At 34.3% G+C, this 20,409-nt stretch overlaps 1 protein-coding gene across 1 annotated transcript in view; it reads left to right on the top strand.

Moving 5' to 3' along the window:
* The window catches only part of SLC38A6 (solute carrier family 38, member 6), a 55,799-nt gene that overhangs the window by 9,118 nt on the left and 26,272 nt on the right, over positions 1-20,409 (top strand). The window contains exons 4-5 of the mRNA XM_004682085.2: positions 10,341-10,393; positions 13,356-13,395. Coding sequence (XP_004682142.1) covers positions 10,341-10,393; positions 13,356-13,395 — 93 coding nt within the window. The remainder of the gene's footprint in view (positions 1-10,340; positions 10,394-13,355; positions 13,396-20,409) is intronic.

Here is a 20,409-nt window from a genome sequence, read left to right as displayed (position 1 = left end):
TCCTGATCTCAAAGGAAAGGCTTTCAGTTTTTCTCCGTTGAGGATAATATTGGCTGTGGGCTTATCGTAGATGGCTTTTATCATGTTGAGGTATGCAGAACAACAGGATTTTTAAGGCAGAGAAACTATTCTGTATAATACAATAATTGTAGATACATGTCATTGTACATTTGTCAAAACTCATAAAATGTACAACACTAAGAGCAGACTAAAGAAAACTATGGAGTTTGAAAGATAATTCAAACATCCTCTGATGGGGGATATTGATATTGGGGTAGACTATGCATGTGTGGGATCAGAGGTGATATGGGAAGTCTCTTTACCTTCTGCTCAATTTTGCTGTGAGCCTAAAACTATTCTCAATATGAAATATATTAAAATAATAAGGAAGGAAATAGAAAAACTCAGAGTAAAAGAGGAAACAGATATCAGATGAGACCTTCAAAAAATAAGTGATACACTTAATAGCTTCAGAGTAGCCAGAGGAAATTATCAGACCTTAAGCAAGAACAAGAAATTGTGAAAAGTAACACATTCAGGAACACAGGAGTCATAGAAGATAAAAATTTAGTATAGTTGGGTTGGAAGAATCAAGGATATGTCAGAACAGGGGAAAAAACAAAATGCTTGAAAATGGGAGAGAAAAGGTTAGAAAATTAGAGACTCGGTCCAAATGGTCTTACATGCAAATAATAAAAATTTCACAAAGAGAAGAGATAGTATGGTATAGTAGAAAATGACCTATAGGAAAATACAAGTTTGTATGAATGAAGGAAATTAGTTTCTGGATTGAAAACGTTTTTCCTTTCAAATGTGATAATCATAAAAGAATCCATACCCAGACACGTAAATTGTGAAAAGTCAGAAACCCAGTCATAAAGAGAATATCCTAAAAGTTTTCAGAGAGGAGAAACAAATAAAATTCTCATTCAGAGTATCAAGAACTGAATGGCAAAAGACGTCCCACCTGTGGCATCATAGATTAGAAGACTATGAAACAATACCTACAAAATTCTTGGGGAAGTGATTTCAGTATAGATTTGTATATCTAGCTAGACTATCATTTAACTATTATGTAGAATAATGACACACATGCAACACCTTAACAGACTATCTTAGTGAGCAATGAAGGATGCCATTTACCAAAGTCAAGTGGCAACCAAAAAATAGGCAATCTAGTACAGGAGAGATGTAAATGGACTTTATAGGATAACAACTGAGCAGCAGATCTCAGAACCTTCTCCACATTGGAGTAGTTCTTATCACAAACATAGTTCTCCAGCCATGTTAGTGTCAACATTATGTTTAGGATGGGAGCTCTTTTTTTTTTCTTTTTTTTGAAGGGAATGCCTTATTTGTTCATCTGGTTCTAATTTGTACTAACAGTAACTGAGTAGGTTAACAATCTGGCCTGAGTGTTAAAGAAGTACAGGAATCATAAGAGAGGAATTGAACTAAGGTAGTAACAAGGGGAAAAAAGAAACAGATTAAGTAACATGGGCGAACTATACTTGGGAGGAGCTTTTGTCTGAATGTGGAGTGAAAAGGAGAAGATACTTAGGACATCTGGTGTCATTCTTTCCCCCTCCCTGTTTCATTAATGGAGATAAAAACACAACAGGGGGGAGTGTTGGCTTAAAATAAAAATGGATCAGGTTTGGATATGTAGACTGTCAAATGTATCTCCATGGACATGTTCTAGAATACAAGCAGAAGATCAAAGTTCATTAATTCAATATTCTTTTATCAGGAATATAAAGATGACATAATAAAATTAACTTCCTTTCCTGAAAAAGCTCATAATATAATAGAGGAAACATATATTTAACGACATCATTTATAATGCATTCTGATGTATAATAATTTAAATATGTGCAAATTTCAATGATAGCTCACTGAGGAGAGAGAGCTTGTCTGGTTTGGGGGGTGAAAGCCAGTAAATACCCTAGAGGACTGAGCTGAAAAGGAATTTGACTAGCAAACAAGACAGACTATTCCACCTTATACAGAAGTTAAAAGTATGTATTAAATATTTTATTCAGGGTACCAAAAATAGTTTATTACTATTCAATTATTCGTGCATAAGTACAAGGGGAGAAAACGAAACTAAAGATGGAGGCATGTGTGAAATCCTAAGGAATTGGAGTTTTTGCTGAGACAATGAGAAGTCACTGAGGTAGTTGAAACGAGTCAGGCAGATGCTGTGATTCATCAGTTATTTCCAAAGACAAATTTGGACCTCCTAGAACCCACTGAGAAGCATGTCCCTCCCATCTCCCATGTCCCTCTTCCTAATGTAAAGATATAACTCTTTTTTAAAAGCAAGGAGCAAAATGTTCCCCGTGTTTGTTCTCTCCATTTAAAAAATTTAAACTACCTAGAGCAGTGATGAACCCTATCTATTGCATTACCCATTCCTTTAAAGAGGCAAAACTTCAGTATGCTCCCTTTACTATCCAAAATGAAATCCTGTAGACTGCCTGTGGTAGGCTGATAGCCCTTCCCAAAAGATATCCATATCCTAATCCTTGGAGCCTGTGAAAATTACTTTTTATGGCAGCCTCCCCCCTCACCCCGTGGCCCAGAAAACAACAACAAAAAAACAAAAAAATAAAACCAGGTACTCTGTGTATATGATTAAGTCAAGGGCGTTCATATGGAAAGAGTATCTTGGTTGACACTCAATGTAGTCACAATCATAATGGGAGATCACAGAAGAGAAGGCAGTGTCACCACAGAGGCAAAGATAGGAATGATAAGTAGCTATCACCAGAAACAGAAAGAGACAAAGAATGGATTCTCTAGAGCCTTGGGAGGGAGTGTACCCTACTGGCACTTTCATCTTGACCTATGGAAACATTTCAGACTCCTGGTTTCTAGAACCTTATTTAAGAGAATAACTTCTGTAGTTTTAAGCCACCAAGTTTGTGATAATTTGTTGCAGCAGATATAGGCAATATAATATTTATATGAAATATAATGCGATGCAGTGAAATAAAGGAAAAACAAAAACAAGGTAAATGCTATTGGTTATGTGATTTCCTAAATGATGACCAAGTTTTGGCAGAGTTCCAAACATGAATTTATATGGAAATTGTATTCCCAGAAAATTTAGTGTATATTCAAACCATTTTCAGCATCTATCAAATTGTGCTTGTCATATAGAAGGTATTTAATAAAAGCTGGATTCATGGGTAATGAATGGATGGATGTATTAGAGCTACAGAGGGATTATATGTTGAAAGTTCCAAAATCAACATGCAAGGCAAAAATTATGTATGGTGAAAATTACCTTTGAAACTGTCTTATATAGTTTGTGGAATAGAATGTTCAATCTTTACAGAACATTTGAACACTAGCATGCCATTTGTCAACAAAGCTGAGTCTTTTTTTTTTTTTTTTTTGCCCAGTTTTGGTGTAGGAATCATATAAAGCATATGGATTGCTTTAGATTCATGATAAATCCTGTTCAGTATTTTGACATACCCTTCCTGTGAGAACACACAAGAACTGAGACCAACAACAAAAAAAAGTAGATTCCTGTTTTCCACCTCAAAACTCATGTGAGCATTGCTCATTGTTTGAAATGATAGTCAGCTATACAAACTACTTATATTCTCATCTTTCTTATTTTGATTAGCGAGCATAGCTTTCAATTAACCCACAATTAATTAAGCTGATTATGTGACTTCATTTTCAGTGAATTGGTGTTCTCCTTTCATCCTTTTTGCTGATGAGTAGTTGTCAAATGGACTGGATTTCTCTCCTGCAGGGGTAATGGACATTACCTAGAGACATTTCTGGTTGTCACAACTGAGGATGAAGGGGCTGTAGGGGTGTGAGGTGCTACTGGCATCTAGTGGGTAGAAGCCACTTGGTGACAAAACTGAGAAACCCTGGGCCAGATTGTGCGTGTGCTCTGCTCAAGTAGTGATTCATTCATGTTTGCCTGGCCATTAGAGAAAGTATTTCCTGTAGCAAGGCTGAATTTTGTTATTGGACTGGAGGAAAAAAATGGATGTGAGTCCCTAAGGATTAAACATGTTTAAATGAACCCCTTTAAAATAAAGGTAATAATATGGTCATAGGGTGTGCATGCTGCTGTTTGTGCACACGTAGACAGGATGACTTGGAGTAGTTCCCTTACCACTATTTCCCACTTCTAGTTTCAGTTCCCAAAGGTAGCAACATTTGCTGTTTTTGTTTTTAATTTCTTTTTTGGTTATAACCTTCCTAAATTTAAATAATGTTCTTCTACTGTTAGGTATTGCTTTAAGATGTTACCTGTTGGTACATCACTATGAAAGGTGGGGATTTAACTTGGGTACACTAGTCCTGTCTTCACCCATCTAACTTTCATTAGTTTATGTTCAATAATTCTTTCATTGATTATTTTGTAATTTTCAATCATTTATTTAAGCCTTTACTTTTGTTCCTTGGGTTTGAAACATTATCTCATGACTCTGTTGTGTAATCTGCTTTTAGTGCTCCTATCCTTTCTCCTTTCTCCTCTTTTCATCCTACTTCCCAGTCTTTCTGCTACACCCTTACAATGTCAGGCTTAGAACATCTGTATTTACTTTCTATTTTTTAATTGTAACTAAGTCATGTTTTATCTATACATTGAGTGTAACAGATGAAAACTAATGAGTAGTATTTGTGAGATATTGTTCACTGCAGAGCTAAGCAGTCTTTTGGGGCCTCAGCATTTTCTCTGTGCATGCATGATCATAGCCTCTGTGCCATTGGAGTTAATAGAAGTGAGCCCTGAATGTGTAAGCATCTCTGAGCCGTTTAAAAGGAGCATGTTCCTAGTATTCTAGAATTCTGTTTTCGTTTACTCCATCAGTTCCTCTAAAATCATGCCACAGTTAGTTGATAAAACTGAATTGAAATACATGTGAAGAAAGATCAGAGGTTGTAATACAGTTGCATGGCAGATATTCAGTAAATGAATGACCTACGCAGTGCTACTTGGGAGGAAAAAAAGGAAAGTGATGAAAAACACAAGAAAGAAAAGAATTTAAAAATAAGGGTGCATTTCAATTGGCTAACTTTCTGAGAGCTGAACTGTATTTGAATAACACATGTCCCTCATTCAGCTCCAAAGATAATATTGCTGCTGCTGAAACTTGGTCTTTGTACTGTAACCAGAGTTTATTAATTGTCCTATTTCATTGAGGAAAAAATGCAAAGCAGACAGAACACTGGAGTAACTAGCTGGAAATATTCCACTACTTCATGGGAAGCGGCTTTCCAAATGATTCCTGTGGAGGCTAAACTCTTGGTCTAGCCAAAATAGCACTAAGTATGCCTTGATGGTACATTAAAGAAGAAATTTTCCCCTAATTTACTTGATTAAGATTTACAGCCTTTCTGCCTCCTCAAAGCATAGCATTGATTTCTTTAATATCAAAATATATTTCCTAAAATAGATTACTAATGACTGCAGTCAGTTATTTATTTAAGGAAGATTGAGCCAACTACTACTATATGAATTCCTGTAAAAGACTGAATTTTATAATTTTCATAATTAATGTTATTCTTATAGGAATGTGCTATTAATGTGACTGATCACTTCTTATTTTGATCTCTTAAAGCATCTTTCATTTTATAAATTAGATTTAAAATAAATCCTATTAGACATTTGTAACTATTGAAGTGATAACGTTTTTAAATTTAAAGTTTCACCATCCCATTCTAGTTATTAAAGAATTATTTGAACCTACCCCCCAAAAGAAGAAAAAGGCTACATGATCATTATCATTTGTTTGTAATTTACTTCAATCACATGTGTTTTGCTTTATTGAATTCTATTTTTCTTTGTTTTTTTTTTTTTTTAAGATTTATTTGTGCATACAGAACTGGGGTACAGGCTAGAGGCTCAGGAGCGGCGAGAGGCTTCACCAGAGACAGAGTGGGGAGCAAAACAGGCAGATCTATGCAGTACACTGCTGAGGGGAGCAGCGGGCGGGTCAGGAGAGGTCTGCCACGCCATGTGGTCACCTCCGGGGCAGGTGGGAGTCAAACTCATGCGGAAGTGGCTTTAATTTCTCAGTACTGTGCTTTAACCCGCTGCGCCACCAGGGAGGGCTTGAATTTTATTTTTAATAAAATTTTGAATCCAATTTTTCCACTCAATATTGACATTTGTATATTGTTGTGGTTTTTAATTGCTGTATACTATTCCATCATGTATCCTACTATAATATACTTACTTTCCCATTTTTTAGCATTTAAGACCTCTCCTGACCCACTCACTCTCAGCAGTGTACTACATCACTCGGTCTGTTCTGCTCCCCATTCTGTCTTTGGTGAATCCTCTCACCACCCCTGCACCTCTGGCCTGTACCCAAGTTCAGTATGCATAAAAAAAAGATACGATGACAATGACAGAACTGAATGACTAGTTAGATGTGCTGACTTGAGTTAGAATTTAACATTGGACCTAGTTTCCATTCAAAATTTTGAATTTTTTTCACTCTGAATTTCACAGTTTGCTGTATTTAGTGATATTAATAAAACTACAAAACCATAAACAGCAGGTATTGAGATTGCTTAAATGTATGCCAGTATTTTCTGAAATTATAATTAGAACTATCTTTATTAAGATGTTTGATTATATTTTCTTTTTTAAAGACTTATTTAAAGACAAGAACTTGGGTATAGGCCAGAGGTACAGGGGGGTGAGAGGATTCCCCAGAGACCGACTGGGGAGCAGAACAGGCAGATCGACTGCTGAGGGGAGCAGCAGGTAGACCAGGATCAAACTTGTGTTGCAGTGGCTGCAGATAGCTTCATAGTGCTGTCCTAATCCGTCATTAGACAGGTGAGCCCTGATTATATTTTCTGAAATAATGAAGTTGTGTTATAATTTTAAAAATTGAGTAGAGGTTTAACTTGTTTAAATTTAGGTAACTGAAATATCTATTCTTTTTTGAATACCTCATTATTTTTGCCTATGGGAATGTTATTTGCTTATTATGCAATCTATACTTTTTGTTGTTTTTTTGTTTTGCTTAAAAATAAAACAATCCTAACATTTTGATGAGTATTATATTGATAATTTGTTCACTGACTAGGAACTGATGCAAAATAGGTCATTTTAAGAACAAAGTTATATATTCCCATATATATTGTTAAAAGGTCTCTTTGCTTTAAATTCTTGGAAGAAAAATTTTTCTTAAGAATGAGCAGATATATTGATATATACTATCAAAGAGGGATGCTAAAATCAGCAATGATGTTTCCTTAATCTTGTAACTCACAGTGCCAAATCAGAGATCTTCTAAAGACTTGGTTTACACACAGATAACATCACATCACATCACATCACAATACAACACAACGCAACGCAACATAACATAACATAGCATAACATAGCAAAATTACCTTGTCAATGTTAGGTAGAAGTGAACATGTAGAGTCTTCCTGGTGGCACAAGGGTTTGTCTTGGGACTGTGAGGCTATCCACAATCACTGCAGTGTGAGTTAAACCCTGGCCTGGCATCTAACTCAAATGGCAGCAGCCTCTTCTGTCTTGCTGGCCTCTCCCATCAGCAGTGTATTTCAGTCAATCTGCCTGTTCTTCTTAGTCTGTCTCTGGTGAATCCTCTCACCGCCCCTTCCACCACAACTCTGGCCTGCACCCCAGTTCTTGTATGCATTAATAAATAAAATAAATCTTTTAAAAGAAGGTAACATGTAGAGACTTTCTGTTTTTATATTTATATACCAAGAATTTGGAATAAAGTAATTGTGACCCTTTATAAAACCTTATCAGTTTATGTGTCTAGGAATATTAAAGCAAACAATTAAAGATTTATTGGTTAAAATAACTATTAACTTTGTGATGAAATTCACTTTAGAATATGTGTGTTTGAGAAAAAGATTTTTGGCATTTCACATAGAAAAATAACAGTTTTTATTTTTATAATTCTCCTCTGAGCTAAATATATTAAAAACCAACCAATAAGACTATTGTTGTGATCTTTAATTGTTAAAGCATAAAGATTCCTACTTATTATTATATTATATATCTCAAATTTAAAACAAAATTGAATCAAAACTTTTTGTTTTTAGCAGTATATAAATATATTTTAAAAAATAACTATCCAGAAAGTTTCAAAATTTTCTGATTGATAATGGATGAAAGCTAACATTTTAAATATACACTTGGCAAAAAAAAGTTATTAAACTTTGCTGTTCATTAAGTAAAACTTTTTTTTTTTAAGATTTATTTATTTATTCATACAGAACTGGGGTACAGGCCAGAGATGCGGAGGGTGAGAAGATTCACCGGAGACAGAGTGGGGAGCAGAACAGGCAGACAGACGAAGCACACTGCTGAGGGGAGCAGCGGGTGGGTCAGGAGAGGTCTGCCTCCTGTGGATCTCCTCCCGGGCAGGCGGGGATCGAACTCATGCAGAAGTGGCTTTAGCTTCTTTGTTCTGTGCTTTAACCCGCTTTGCCACCAGGGAGGGCCCAAGTAAAACTTTTTTTAACATTTGTTTTTTTTTCTGATTTTGTGTGGTAATGTGTAAGATCCTAATTGTTTAAAAATGTTTATTTTTACATCCCAGTTTTCTTTGTTTATGTAAGTATAAAGGTATTTTTGTTGTTGTTTTGTTAATTTAGTAACCATTTGAAGGAACCGAGTATACCTTGAAAGGATGTGTTAAAACTTGCTTTAAGAAATGATGAGCCAGGCCCGCCCTTGTGGTGCAGCGAGTTAAAGCATTGCACTGAGAAGCTTAAGCCACTTCCCCATGAGTTCGATTCCCGCCTGCCCCGGAGGAGATCCACATGGCGCAGCAGACCTCTCCTGACCCGCCGGGTGCTCCCCTCAACACTGTACTTCGTGGATCTGCCTGTTCTGCTCCCCACTCTGTCCCTGGTGAATCCTCTCACCGTCCCTGCACCTCTGGCCTGTACCCCAGTTCTGTAATGCATAAATAAATAAATCTTTAAAAAAAAAAAAAAGAAATGGTGAGCCAGACACCTTTTAGGAAATGTGTATTGCTACATGAAGCCCTTTTACATGCTAGTGTATTTTGTTTTTCGTGTCAGCACTATAGACTTAAGCACTTTTCAAACTATAAGATTATACAAATTTTTTACTGATTTTTTTTTTAAACCAGTGTCTTTGTTAGAACATGAAACTGTATGGGCCAAATGCATGATTTGGTTTTACTACGGGCCATTTAACTTTCATATTTTCTGAGACCGTATTTCTTGAACATGTAGAATGAAGTGTAATTTATTACTTATGATGGAAAAAGAAAATGTATGACCTATTAATTGTAAGCTAAGGCTGTTTTTTCCCTATCATGAATACATTGTCATCATGCTAGGTAGTCTGGAAAAATGAATGTCTCTGAAACTATGATACAACTTTCATACTTTTTGCTAACATTACATAGGGAGTTTTCAGAAACTACTGGCAATAAAAGTTACATCTGAGCAGTGTAATATGTGCAGTTAGGATGTAGTAAGTAATGGGATTGTTCTCAAATAGTTATCCCATTTGAGTCAGTGCAATCTAGATAGTTGTTGGATAGCCTGGGGAAAGACTGCTACACTCTACTTATTCCAAGAGTACTGTATCCTAACAGAACACAAGCCTTCAAAAGTGTCCCCCTGAAGATGTCAGTTCTGCTTTAAATTTAGTCTGAGTAATTGCTAGCTGAAAGTCAGTTGTTTCTAACTTCATGTTCTAAACTAATAGGAGTTTGCTTAATTAATAACGGGAATATCTGAGCTGTTGTCCATAAGAGAAATCACAAATTTCCCAGGTGCAGCCTGTGCAAATTAACATGAAAATAGAGATGTCAGGTAGGGAGGTGGTTGTTAGATGACAACCAAAATTATACACTAACCTTGCATTGACAGTGATTCCCTTGTACTGATCAGAAATTTCTGCCCAATAAAAATGAGAGATAATTATTAATATGTGAAGTTTGAAAAAAAGTCTTTCAGATCATGCAATACGGGAGTTATTGGTGATTTAGGGAAAAAAGAAAACCATCATTGCTAAGTAAAATTTGAAAATCTTAGGCATTATGATTATACTTTGTTCTAAAAATTAAAAGGCTTGGTAAAAAAAATTAACAGAGTTCTTTACATAAAATTTCTAATTAAACAAATATTTTTCCTACTATTATCTTTATGAGGGTGTGTTAAGAAGAATGTTATTTTTTCTTATTTGTGTTTAGTCCTGACTGTCCGAGGTCATAAAAGTTATACTGTATTTAGTTTGTAGTAGTGGAATAATTTTCTTCCCTTAAGACTTGAACCACAAATAATTTTGTGTAAAAATGAAAACTAATTTCTCTTAACAGCTGTGACATCTTATGAAGATCTTGGACTGTTTGCATTTGGATTGCCTGGAAAGGTAAATTCTTCCTTGCCGTGTCCAAAACCCAAAGGCATTTTTTCCCATCTGTTTCCAGTTAAAGGAGACAAGTATATATAAGAAAAAGAAATTAGATGAGTAAAAGGATACTAGAGTGTAGAAAGACAATGATGGGAGCATGAAGGGCAAGAAAAGTCCCTCTATTCCTTCCTACAAAAGCAAAATAAGTTTAATTCAGCACCTAGTTATTTTAGAGTATTTCACCTTTAATGAAAGACAGTGATGCTTTCAAAATAGTACGACTTTTCTGTTTTAAGTTTTCCTTATTCATTTTGTCTATATTTCCTAAGTCCTTACAGAGACAGAAGAAAAGCATAGAATTCAAATTATGATACGAATATTTAAAAAAACTGACACTTGGATCATATCACTTAAGTGCTAAATAGTGCTAAGAGGTTATAATTGAGCAATCCCTTCATTTATAGGTGAAGGAACTTAAAACCCATAGAAATGGAAGGACCTATTTGTACAGAGTTATATAAAACCAGTATTACATCTTAGGACTCCTGGTCGTAAATCTGCTTTTCCTCCTCAGAGTAAGAGAGACAACAATAGTATTTATTGGTTAATCACTTGTAATAGGCATATTAAATTAATTTAACAGGTAGGGGAAACATGTCTTTTATAGATAATCAGGAATTAAATATTATTAGTATTGTGGTATTTATTTCTAAGTATACTTATAGCCATTTTTATCTAGTCTCCAAAGGGACTTTTCTTTTGTAAATCTGTTTCTGTTTTGCTTGTTTACTTTGTTTTTAATCTAAAAGGATACTGTATTCCTAGATGGCTAAGCTAAATTCTAAGGTAGCAGTGAGTCTGGGAGGAAAAGAAGAAACTTAATGGGGAGAGGGAAAACTATTTACATTAACTTTGTTTTTAGTGGACTAATGGAGTTACTTACACTACACTGTGTAGCCTCATAGTTGGGAACTTAATAAATTGAAATTTGAACAAAATGTAGAATATCTTATTTAAGGATAAATTGTTTTGTTAATCATCTCTGGAAGCAATTCTCTTTCCTAAAGATCAGGATGTTTGGAACAATCATGATCAATGCTATACATTCACAAGGAAGAGAAATATTATTTGTATAAGAAAAATTTCCAATTAACTTAATTGAAAATTAAACTGAGTTTTAGGATCATCATTTTCATCTCTACTATTCATAGTATCACCTGCATTCCTAAAAGAAGATCTTGGATGGTTGAATATCCTTTAGATAAAGCTCTAGAGTAGTTGCATTATTATTTTAAGATATGTACCCTATTTTTAGTAGGTAGGTACAGAGCAGAAGGTAAACTAAACAAGGGGTTGTTTTGTTGTTTGCTTTTTTTTTTTTTTCTCCCTGTTTACAGTTGGGTTGAAATTTCAGTTTTCTCCTTTCTAGATATGATAGAGATATATTATAATAGATAGCCTTGTTATGAAAATTGAAGAAGTAGTCTTGAAATACTTTTAACTTTTAAGGAAGATTTTTTAAATTGTCTATGGATTAATTTATTTACTCAGCTGAAGACATAAATAGATAAAAGACTGATTTTCTGGATCTTAATTTCTTATATTTATCCCACAAGTGGAAAGATAATTATAATTAAGTTCTTTCCACAGCATATTAATAGAAAAGACCCAAAATTCATATTTGGCAACAGATAGCAAGTAAATATGAAAGATAGTATACAAAAGTTCAAAATTATATTTTCACAAATAACCATAATACTTGGGCACTGATTTTTTAGGTGGGTTGTTATGCAAAGGTTTTTTTTTTTTCCTGGGAAATGTTAAGATAACAAAACCACATTTGCATAAGCATCTTGCTATATTTTCCATCTTCATCCCAACCCTGCAGACCCTAAAGCGATTAGGTCCCCAGAACTTAGGTTATTTCCAGTATAGATAAATGCTGTGTCACTAATGAAATTCCTGGTAGAGATGGGTCTGAAGGGTGATCTGTTCCCAATCCATGCAGGCCTGAATGGTCCTCAGTAGCTAGTTAGCATCAAACATACATTAGGGATATAGATCCGCCAAGATTTGAGTGATCAAAAGACCAAAGTGGAAGCAGAATGTTTAATCATTTCCTCTGAGTACATCTGATAACCAACAGTGGATAAAAGATCACAAGCCAGCAAGCCTGCAGACTGAATTTAGTCATCAGGCATATTTTGCTTCATTTATATCTTTAAATATTAAACTGATTATGAAATTTTGGAAGAATTGTATTTCTGATTTTTTCTGATAATCAGAAGGTGTGGCTCATATGGATCATGTTCGCATACACCACCATCTGATTTGGACTGAGTAGCAGCTTCCCCATTTTGAAGGGGAGGAGTTTCCCTGTACACTAGTCTTTACTGCCTCCCATTGTCATTTACCAACTTTAAGTTGGAAACATTTTGCTTAAAGTTCCGGATATGAGAATATTAGGGCTCTAGAATTTTCTGCTAAAGACTTTTCTAGTCATTGGAACAAGGATGTCTGGAGGCTTGGTGTATTCTACCCTGATATACTCAAAAGACCGTATAATTTCCATGTATGCAATACAGCATGGGCACAATACATCTCAAGCTGTCTCAGTCTACCTACAGTGTGGTAAAAACAGTAAAAAATGAAGAATTTGAGACCAGGGAGATTCAATTTTAGTTTTTTGTACTTTGATAATCACTGATTACTAGCTTTTTAACACTCTTCACTGTTTAAAAATGACTGCCAAGAAAACTTTCAAAAGTGTTCTTTACAGTAACCATGGAACTATTAAAGAAAGGTTTTTTATGTGATGATTATTAGTTTTATGTATTACAAATGGCTGGCAGGCTTTCCAATTTTTCTTCACTCAACTTCTGCATCTGTTTTTTAGTAGTAGTTATTGGATTTTAATAAAATACTGGTTCTTTTATATTATTTCCCCTTTCATCATCTGAATACATTTGTTCTTTTATAGGTGGTGGTGGCAGGCACCATAGTAATTCAGAATATTGGAGGTAAGCATTGAAAGTACGCTGCCTGTGTATAGATGTGATAGAAATGATCTCCTCCTTTGCTTTCTTGCCACACCACAGGCCTAGTTAAAAACCTGAACTTTTTAGACATAGGTATCTTCAGAAATCCTTTAGATCCAATCAATTCTAAATTTTGTTCTAACTAAACCATTGATTTCAATTTTGTTAGTAGGTCTGTAACACACTTATGAAATACTGGCTTTCTATATTTACAACAGGGTTAGATATTTTGGAAAAACCCCTTCCAGTAATTCTAAACAATTCCCCTCTACTTTTGCTCTGATCAGCCCCTTTGGTGGGTAGTACTTTGGATGGAGTAATATCCTGGGAACTGTAAGCAATCAGGTGCAAACATGCAATGTCTGCTTATAACCAAAAAGTTAAAAATAACCAAGTGGTTTAATTTTAAGCAAACTGAAGACAAGATGCATTTTCAATTCTTTTCTTTTATCTTGTTACCTTTGAAAAATGATCCTAATATTGAAATCATCCAGAAACAAAAATTACAGTTTAGTTATTGACTAAATATATTTAACATTTAAATCCAAAATATGGGAATCATGTTTGTATGTATTATAAAGTTACATAGTTCTGAATATGTCTTAATTTTCTTTTGCCATTAATTTGAGTGCTACATAAATGCTGTTAAAGGAAAATACACAGAGAAAGTTGACTCTTACACAAAACTGTATGGTCAGAATAAATTTTAATCTCATTTTTCATATGAACAGATCAAAATTTAAAGGTGACATATTGAAGTTCAATTCTGATACTTAAGAGATTTGAGCAATTTTACTCAAAGTATTGTGAAACAAATTCCAGTAGTGTTTCTTGGTCAAAAATTAACATTCCTACAATAAGTTGTACTTGCCATTGTTTTGCAAATCTGAGCATTCATGTTTTGTTTGAATTTGCATAGGAAAAATATACTGTTGAATGAGAAGAATTCTGTCTTGGATGCCATACCAAAGAGTTTCTTAATACACAAACACTCTTCACTCTAACACTTTACTTTTCAGACTAAAAGCCAGAAAAATCAGTCTCTTACTTCATGACTCTATATAATGTCACTGACTTTAAGCTCTGCTTTAGAATAATTTATTTTATTTTAGCAAATGTGTATTGCATCACTGTAGACTAGTAATGCTTCTTATGTGGATGTATATGTTGATATTTTCAATCCCTCATTATTCTTTCAATATGGGTATGAAGGGACCATCACATTTTATTAGAATAGGTTGAGCTATTTAGTACTTTATGTAGACTTTTCAGTTTACTTTCACAAATTTTGATCTAAATTTGCGACCTGCTCATAATCTCTACTGTTGTATTCTCTGTATTGTTCACCCAGATTCCTTCCTTGTTCTTTAATCTTATAATTATTACTGCACATGATTCTGTTTTGATACATGCTGTTATTAGATTGATATTATTTCTGTATGTGCTTTTCTCCCCCACTACATTATAAGCGCCTCCATATTTTGCTCTACTCTCTGCATCTGGCACAATACTTTGGACTTGTCAGAATGTTATAGAAAGAATTCCTGCATTCAGCTGTACATAGATAAATTATTTAAATTTGTTAATTTGCTTACTTGTTTGTTTTATAATTTTTCCTTAAAAAGTAACTTAGAACTATTCATAACATATTTCAGTATCTAATTCAGAAAAGCTGTTGGTACTTACTAAGATTTTAGAATAATGATCTCCTGAATTTCTTTACATTGGTTTAAAGTTTATATATTGATCACTCACTAAGTAATAACGGAAACATCATCACATTTTTTTCTTGGTTGTGCATCAGTCATTCCTATTATAATAGAAATAAAGTTTGTTTTTATAAGTAGAACAGTAGGTTGGAAGCCAGGTACCTAGTGGGTCAGGAGAGGCCTGCCAGGCCATTTGGGTCACCTCCCAGGCTGGGATCAAACTCATGCTGAAATGGCATTAGCTTCTTAGTGTTGTGCTTTAACCTACCAGGGAGGGCCCCACGTACCTAGAATTCTATCTTACCCGAGTCTTAGCCACTGAGTAGCCATGCATTTTGGGGAAGTCTCTCACCTAGTCTCTTGTCTTCAGTTTCCTTTTTTGTTAAATTGTGAGGAGTAGGATGTGAACAGGGATCTTAAGATCCTGTCATTTTCCAAAATTCAAATATTGTTAAGGCACTTTGGGAAGCATGTTAATTCTTTCAGACAGAGTATTTTTGTTGTAGTAATGTTCAATAGGAGGGTTAAAAGATGATTTTACTTGATTTAAAAGATGATTTGATCTTTCCTTAGGTATCTTTAACAAACCAGAAACTGTTGCTTTAATAGCTTTCAGAGTCAGCTGCTCTTAGTCAGAAATATCAACTCTCAATTTTTAAAACTCTCACTGTCTCTTTATGACAGTCTGAGCCTCTGAATGACTACCATAGAGTAAGAAATATCTATCTTAGGAAAAAGGAAGGGATTGAAGGAGAGGCAGGTGAGTTGGTACTCTTGTAGGAAGACAGAGATGATCAACTGGGAAGAGAAGGCTTCATAGAATATACAAATAAGCATGTAGTTTCTTTAAGAAAGAATCCGTGTCACAAAATTTACCCCCAAGATCAGTCAGGTGCTGTTAGTCAGGGGACACTAATTGTGGTCTAGTCAATCTCTGAACTTTATAATAGAAAAATATGAACTTGCTAAATGTAGTACTCTTATTCTAAGATTATGGAAACTTTGGATAATGAAGAGTCATATAGTAAAAGACTGCTTAAAAACAATTCCTGAATTGTTTTTGGGGGCTGAAATAGGCTGATGCAGAGGTAACCCTCAGTTGCCCATTTCCTCAGAAGTTAAGAGTGGGATTTGCTGATATTCATTGCTGCTGGGACACAAAGTCAGAAGAGAAGTATCTGGAAGTTTTAACATTTCATGCTGTTTCAGGCAAGAGAAATCTGATTGAGAGAGTTTGAGTTTGGTGGGCTGCAACTAAAATGATTAACTGTAATAACAAATAAGTATAGATGGTTTTCACATAATTCCTCTCACTGTATTGCATGATATTTTTTCTAAATTTCACAGTAAGAACTTAGTTTCATATTCACTATAGTCTTTCGACAAAAATATCCCCAGAAATCATTCACTAACCTCCAAGTCATTGTTGGTCAGGCCAGAGGAAGTCCTATTAACTCTTACAAGTATATGATGAAAGTGAAATTAATTGGTGTTATTTCTAGTTTCAAATCTTGCCCAGCTCAAACATGGAAAAGCATGTGGCTTCTAGGAGTATGTGAAGTTCTTATTTTGCTGTTTTAACACATGACAGATCTCTAAGATTACATATTCATTCTTCAATTAAAGATCGAATCACTGCTACATATTGTGAAAGAAGAATCACAAACATTTAGTAGTGTTACTGAAGCCTATTGAAATTATTAGAATAACCCAGATTTTTCAGTATGTCAAACCTTACCTAATTTTTATTATCACCTCAGTTTGGGAATGTAAGTTTTAAGAGAAACTCAGCAACATGCTTATATGTTCAGACAACATTGTTTGAAATCTCATAAAATATATGTAAAATAATTTTGTTGATAATTATACATATTTAAAATTGTCAGTATTTTTTTACATTCATGATTTAATATTAGGTAAGTCAGAAACTAATTGGTTTTACTTCCTGTGATTTTTTTTGTAGACTAGCGAAATCTTCTAGAAATACTGTTTGTGTTGTCACTAAGAAACGGGTTGGGCGTGCTGTTATAGCGCCATCTGCTGCTTGGTTCATCTGTAGTCAAACTGCGTCTTTTTTGAGTTACAACAGTATTATCCAGAAATTCTAGAAAGCACTGCTTTAGAATAGAAGTATAGAAAATTTAGAAGGAGAGACTTTTTTTTAATGAGTAATATATCTTTTTTAAAAACAGTTTATTTTTACGTCATTTTGTACTTTTTTTTTATCTCAATTATAATCCACGTGGGTTTCCCATCACTGAGTCACAGGAGAGACTTTTTTTTGTGATAAAATTTATCAATAACACGTATTTTTTTAAAGTGATATCACTTTTTTTTTTACATTATTTTGTGCATTTCCCCATCTCAGTTGTAGTCCCCATGGGCTTCCCATCACCAAATCACCCATGTGCCATCACTATAGTCCAATGCACTTCCCTCCCCCTACTGTTTTTGATCCCATTCCCCAATCCACCGCCATAAAATGTCTCTGGCATATAGCTGTTCATTATTATTATTATTATTTTCTCGCCTGGTCTGTTATATTCCTGCTATGAGTGAAACCATCCAGTATTTTTCCTTTTCTTTCTGGCTTATTTCACTAAGCATGATCTTTTCCAGCTCCATTCATATTGCTGCAAAAGGCATGTGTTTATCTTTTTTGGTTGCCAAGTAATATTCCATTGTGTATATGTACCACATCTTTTTAATCCAGTCATCCACTTTTGGGCATTTGGGCTGTTTCCATGTCTTTCCCACTATAAATAAAGCAGCAGTAAACATGGGGGTGCAGGTATCTTTTTGAATGAAAGTAACATGTACTTTTAAAAATATTTTGAAAATAATGTATTCTTTAGGAATCATTTTGATAGAAGAGTGAATTTTCTGATCACTTTATTAAAATGTAAGGTGTTGGTAATGATAAAAACAAAGATATATTTTTCTAGATTTATGGAAGAACTCTACCTCTCCCCATATATTTAATTTTAATTTTGTATATATTAGAGAAATAACATTGTTTTTGAGGTTTGGAAAAAAGTAGTCCTTTTTTAAAAGGAAAGATAGTATGTCATGTACAAATTTGGGGATAGACTTTCAATGGCATTTGGACATTTAGTAGGAGCACAGGTTAGTAAGACATTGACTTACTAAACTAGTTGGCATCCAAGCATGTTTGAAATAAAATTGAATCTATTGAGTGGGTAACAATTATTTTCTCTCCTAGTACATCAGTTTGTGTTGGGCTGACTGACTAATCCTTTACGAAGTTGCTGAAAACCTAATTCTGTTTCAAAAATAGCTGTATGTAATCTTATCTTCATCTATGTATTTTAAGTGTTTAATGAAAATAATTACTAATTTTGTAAAGTAACGCTCTTTAGGCCCAGACTCCAAATGAGGGTTTGTCTTTTTTTTTTAAATGGAGTCGTGGGAAACATAGTTCATAAGAGTATAGGGTTTGTGGGGAACAATCCGTTTCTGTTTTTGTTTTAGATTGCAGTATAGTGTTAATATCTCACCTGTGTGAGAATAGGAAAGTTTCTTTTCTGAAATAAAATCATAGCTGTTATGCATGTAGTAGGTGTGGGAGAGTGTGATTATGCAACTCTTCAGCTTGTCTGAGGAATCTTGGACTAGTCACTTCACTACTACAGCTACAAACCTGAAATGAAATATACTGAAAATACATCTCAAAGTGAAGTGAATATTCTGTGTTCTTAAACCTTCTAACTAACATTTCATGTCACAGAGTCTGTTCTCTTTAAACTGACCTGTTAACATACAGAAACAACTTGTTTAAATGCTGACGAAGAAAGAATAACTCTGGGGAGTGGTACTTTTGATAGATTTTTCTTTGCTGTGGCAGATTTCTTCTTCACGCTGTACGTTCCCATAGTATTATACAGTCAGTAGTGCAATTTTCTTAAGCAAGTTACTTCTTCATGCTTCCATCTTAATTTGTGAAATAAAACCTCCATAGGCTTCTGGTGAAGGTTGAATGAAGAAATGGCTTGCAAATTATGTAGGATACTGTGAAGTATATAATAGGTAGGTATCCAAAAACCAAAAGTGTTTGCTAGCCAGTCGGTTCTTTTTCCCAGAGTCCTTTTTCCTTTTCTCTGTTTCTGACATCTCTCCCCTTGCCCTTCATGCAGTCAACTCATGTGTTTCTCTTTATGATTAGATCAACCAATATTAAGACCTTACTATTACCTAATCAAATTTTACCCTATTTTAGTGATTTCTTAATATATTGGTTGCTTTTTCACATGGTTCTAAAAGAAAACTTTTAACTTTTGTGTCTTGGCTAAATTGACAGATATTTTAATTTCCTTCCCAGGGCAGCTTCCATTAAATGAGTTATATTAGTTGTGTTTAAAAAGAGGGAGGAAAGAATACCTATTTAGTTAATGTGGTGAAACTAAATGATTTGTAATGGCTGAAAACCTGTCATCAAGGTATGTCTTCTAGCACTAATTCTGACTTTGGTGGTGTGGAGGCCAGAACCACTTAACTATAACCATGGCTCTTATGGATGATGCTGTTACAGCTACTAATTTAGAGTACAACATGGTATGTCTTGTATTAGGAGTCTGTGCTATGTATTGATGTCAGCAAAAATCATTTACAAATTCTTCCTTATGACCTGTCTCTAATACAAGTTTTTAAACACTTCCTTATGCCATTAATAGAAGACATGAGACAAAAGGTGTGGCAGACAGCTATTTGATATAGTGAACCTTTTGGTTATAAGCAATGGATATCTGAGTTTTCCTATTGATAATAAATATTTAAAACTTCCCAGTTTATTTTATTGAATTGATGATTCTCTTTATGTATGTGTATTTGGTAGTCCTTTTCATTTTACTTCTTTATTATATATAATGTGCTAGTCCTTACATGAAGGTCTAATTGCATGTGATTAAGAAAAAATAGTTTATAGACAGTGAACAGGATAGTATCCTTCTTTGTTTTACTTAATCAGTGGAAGTTTTTTTGTGGTTTTGTAGCTCTTAAGGCAAGCACCAGCACTCTCTAAGAAAGAAGTATTTTGCATGTTTTATTATGTTTATGTCATGTATACTGAGATCTTTTTTGAGAGAAACATATGTTTAGTGAGGTCGAATTTCTTGAAATATACATGATTCTTCAGACTGGAATCTCATGAAATAGGATTCCCATTTAAAAACCAAAGAGTTAAGGCAACAACAGAGGATAAAAGCGATCAAATGATTAGCCAGGGGCTAATAGAAATTCTGGGAAGAATGACAGATTGTATATTAGAAAG

This window comes from Condylura cristata, unplaced genomic scaffold (assembly GCF_000260355.1).
Source record: "Condylura cristata isolate star-nosed mole 26May11 unplaced genomic scaffold, ConCri1.0 scaffold00013, whole genome shotgun sequence".
Taxonomy (NCBI): Eukaryota; Metazoa; Chordata; class Mammalia; order Eulipotyphla; family Talpidae; genus Condylura; species Condylura cristata.
Note: the sequence above shows the minus strand (reverse complement) of the source record. Positions and strands in the feature narration are given on the sequence as shown.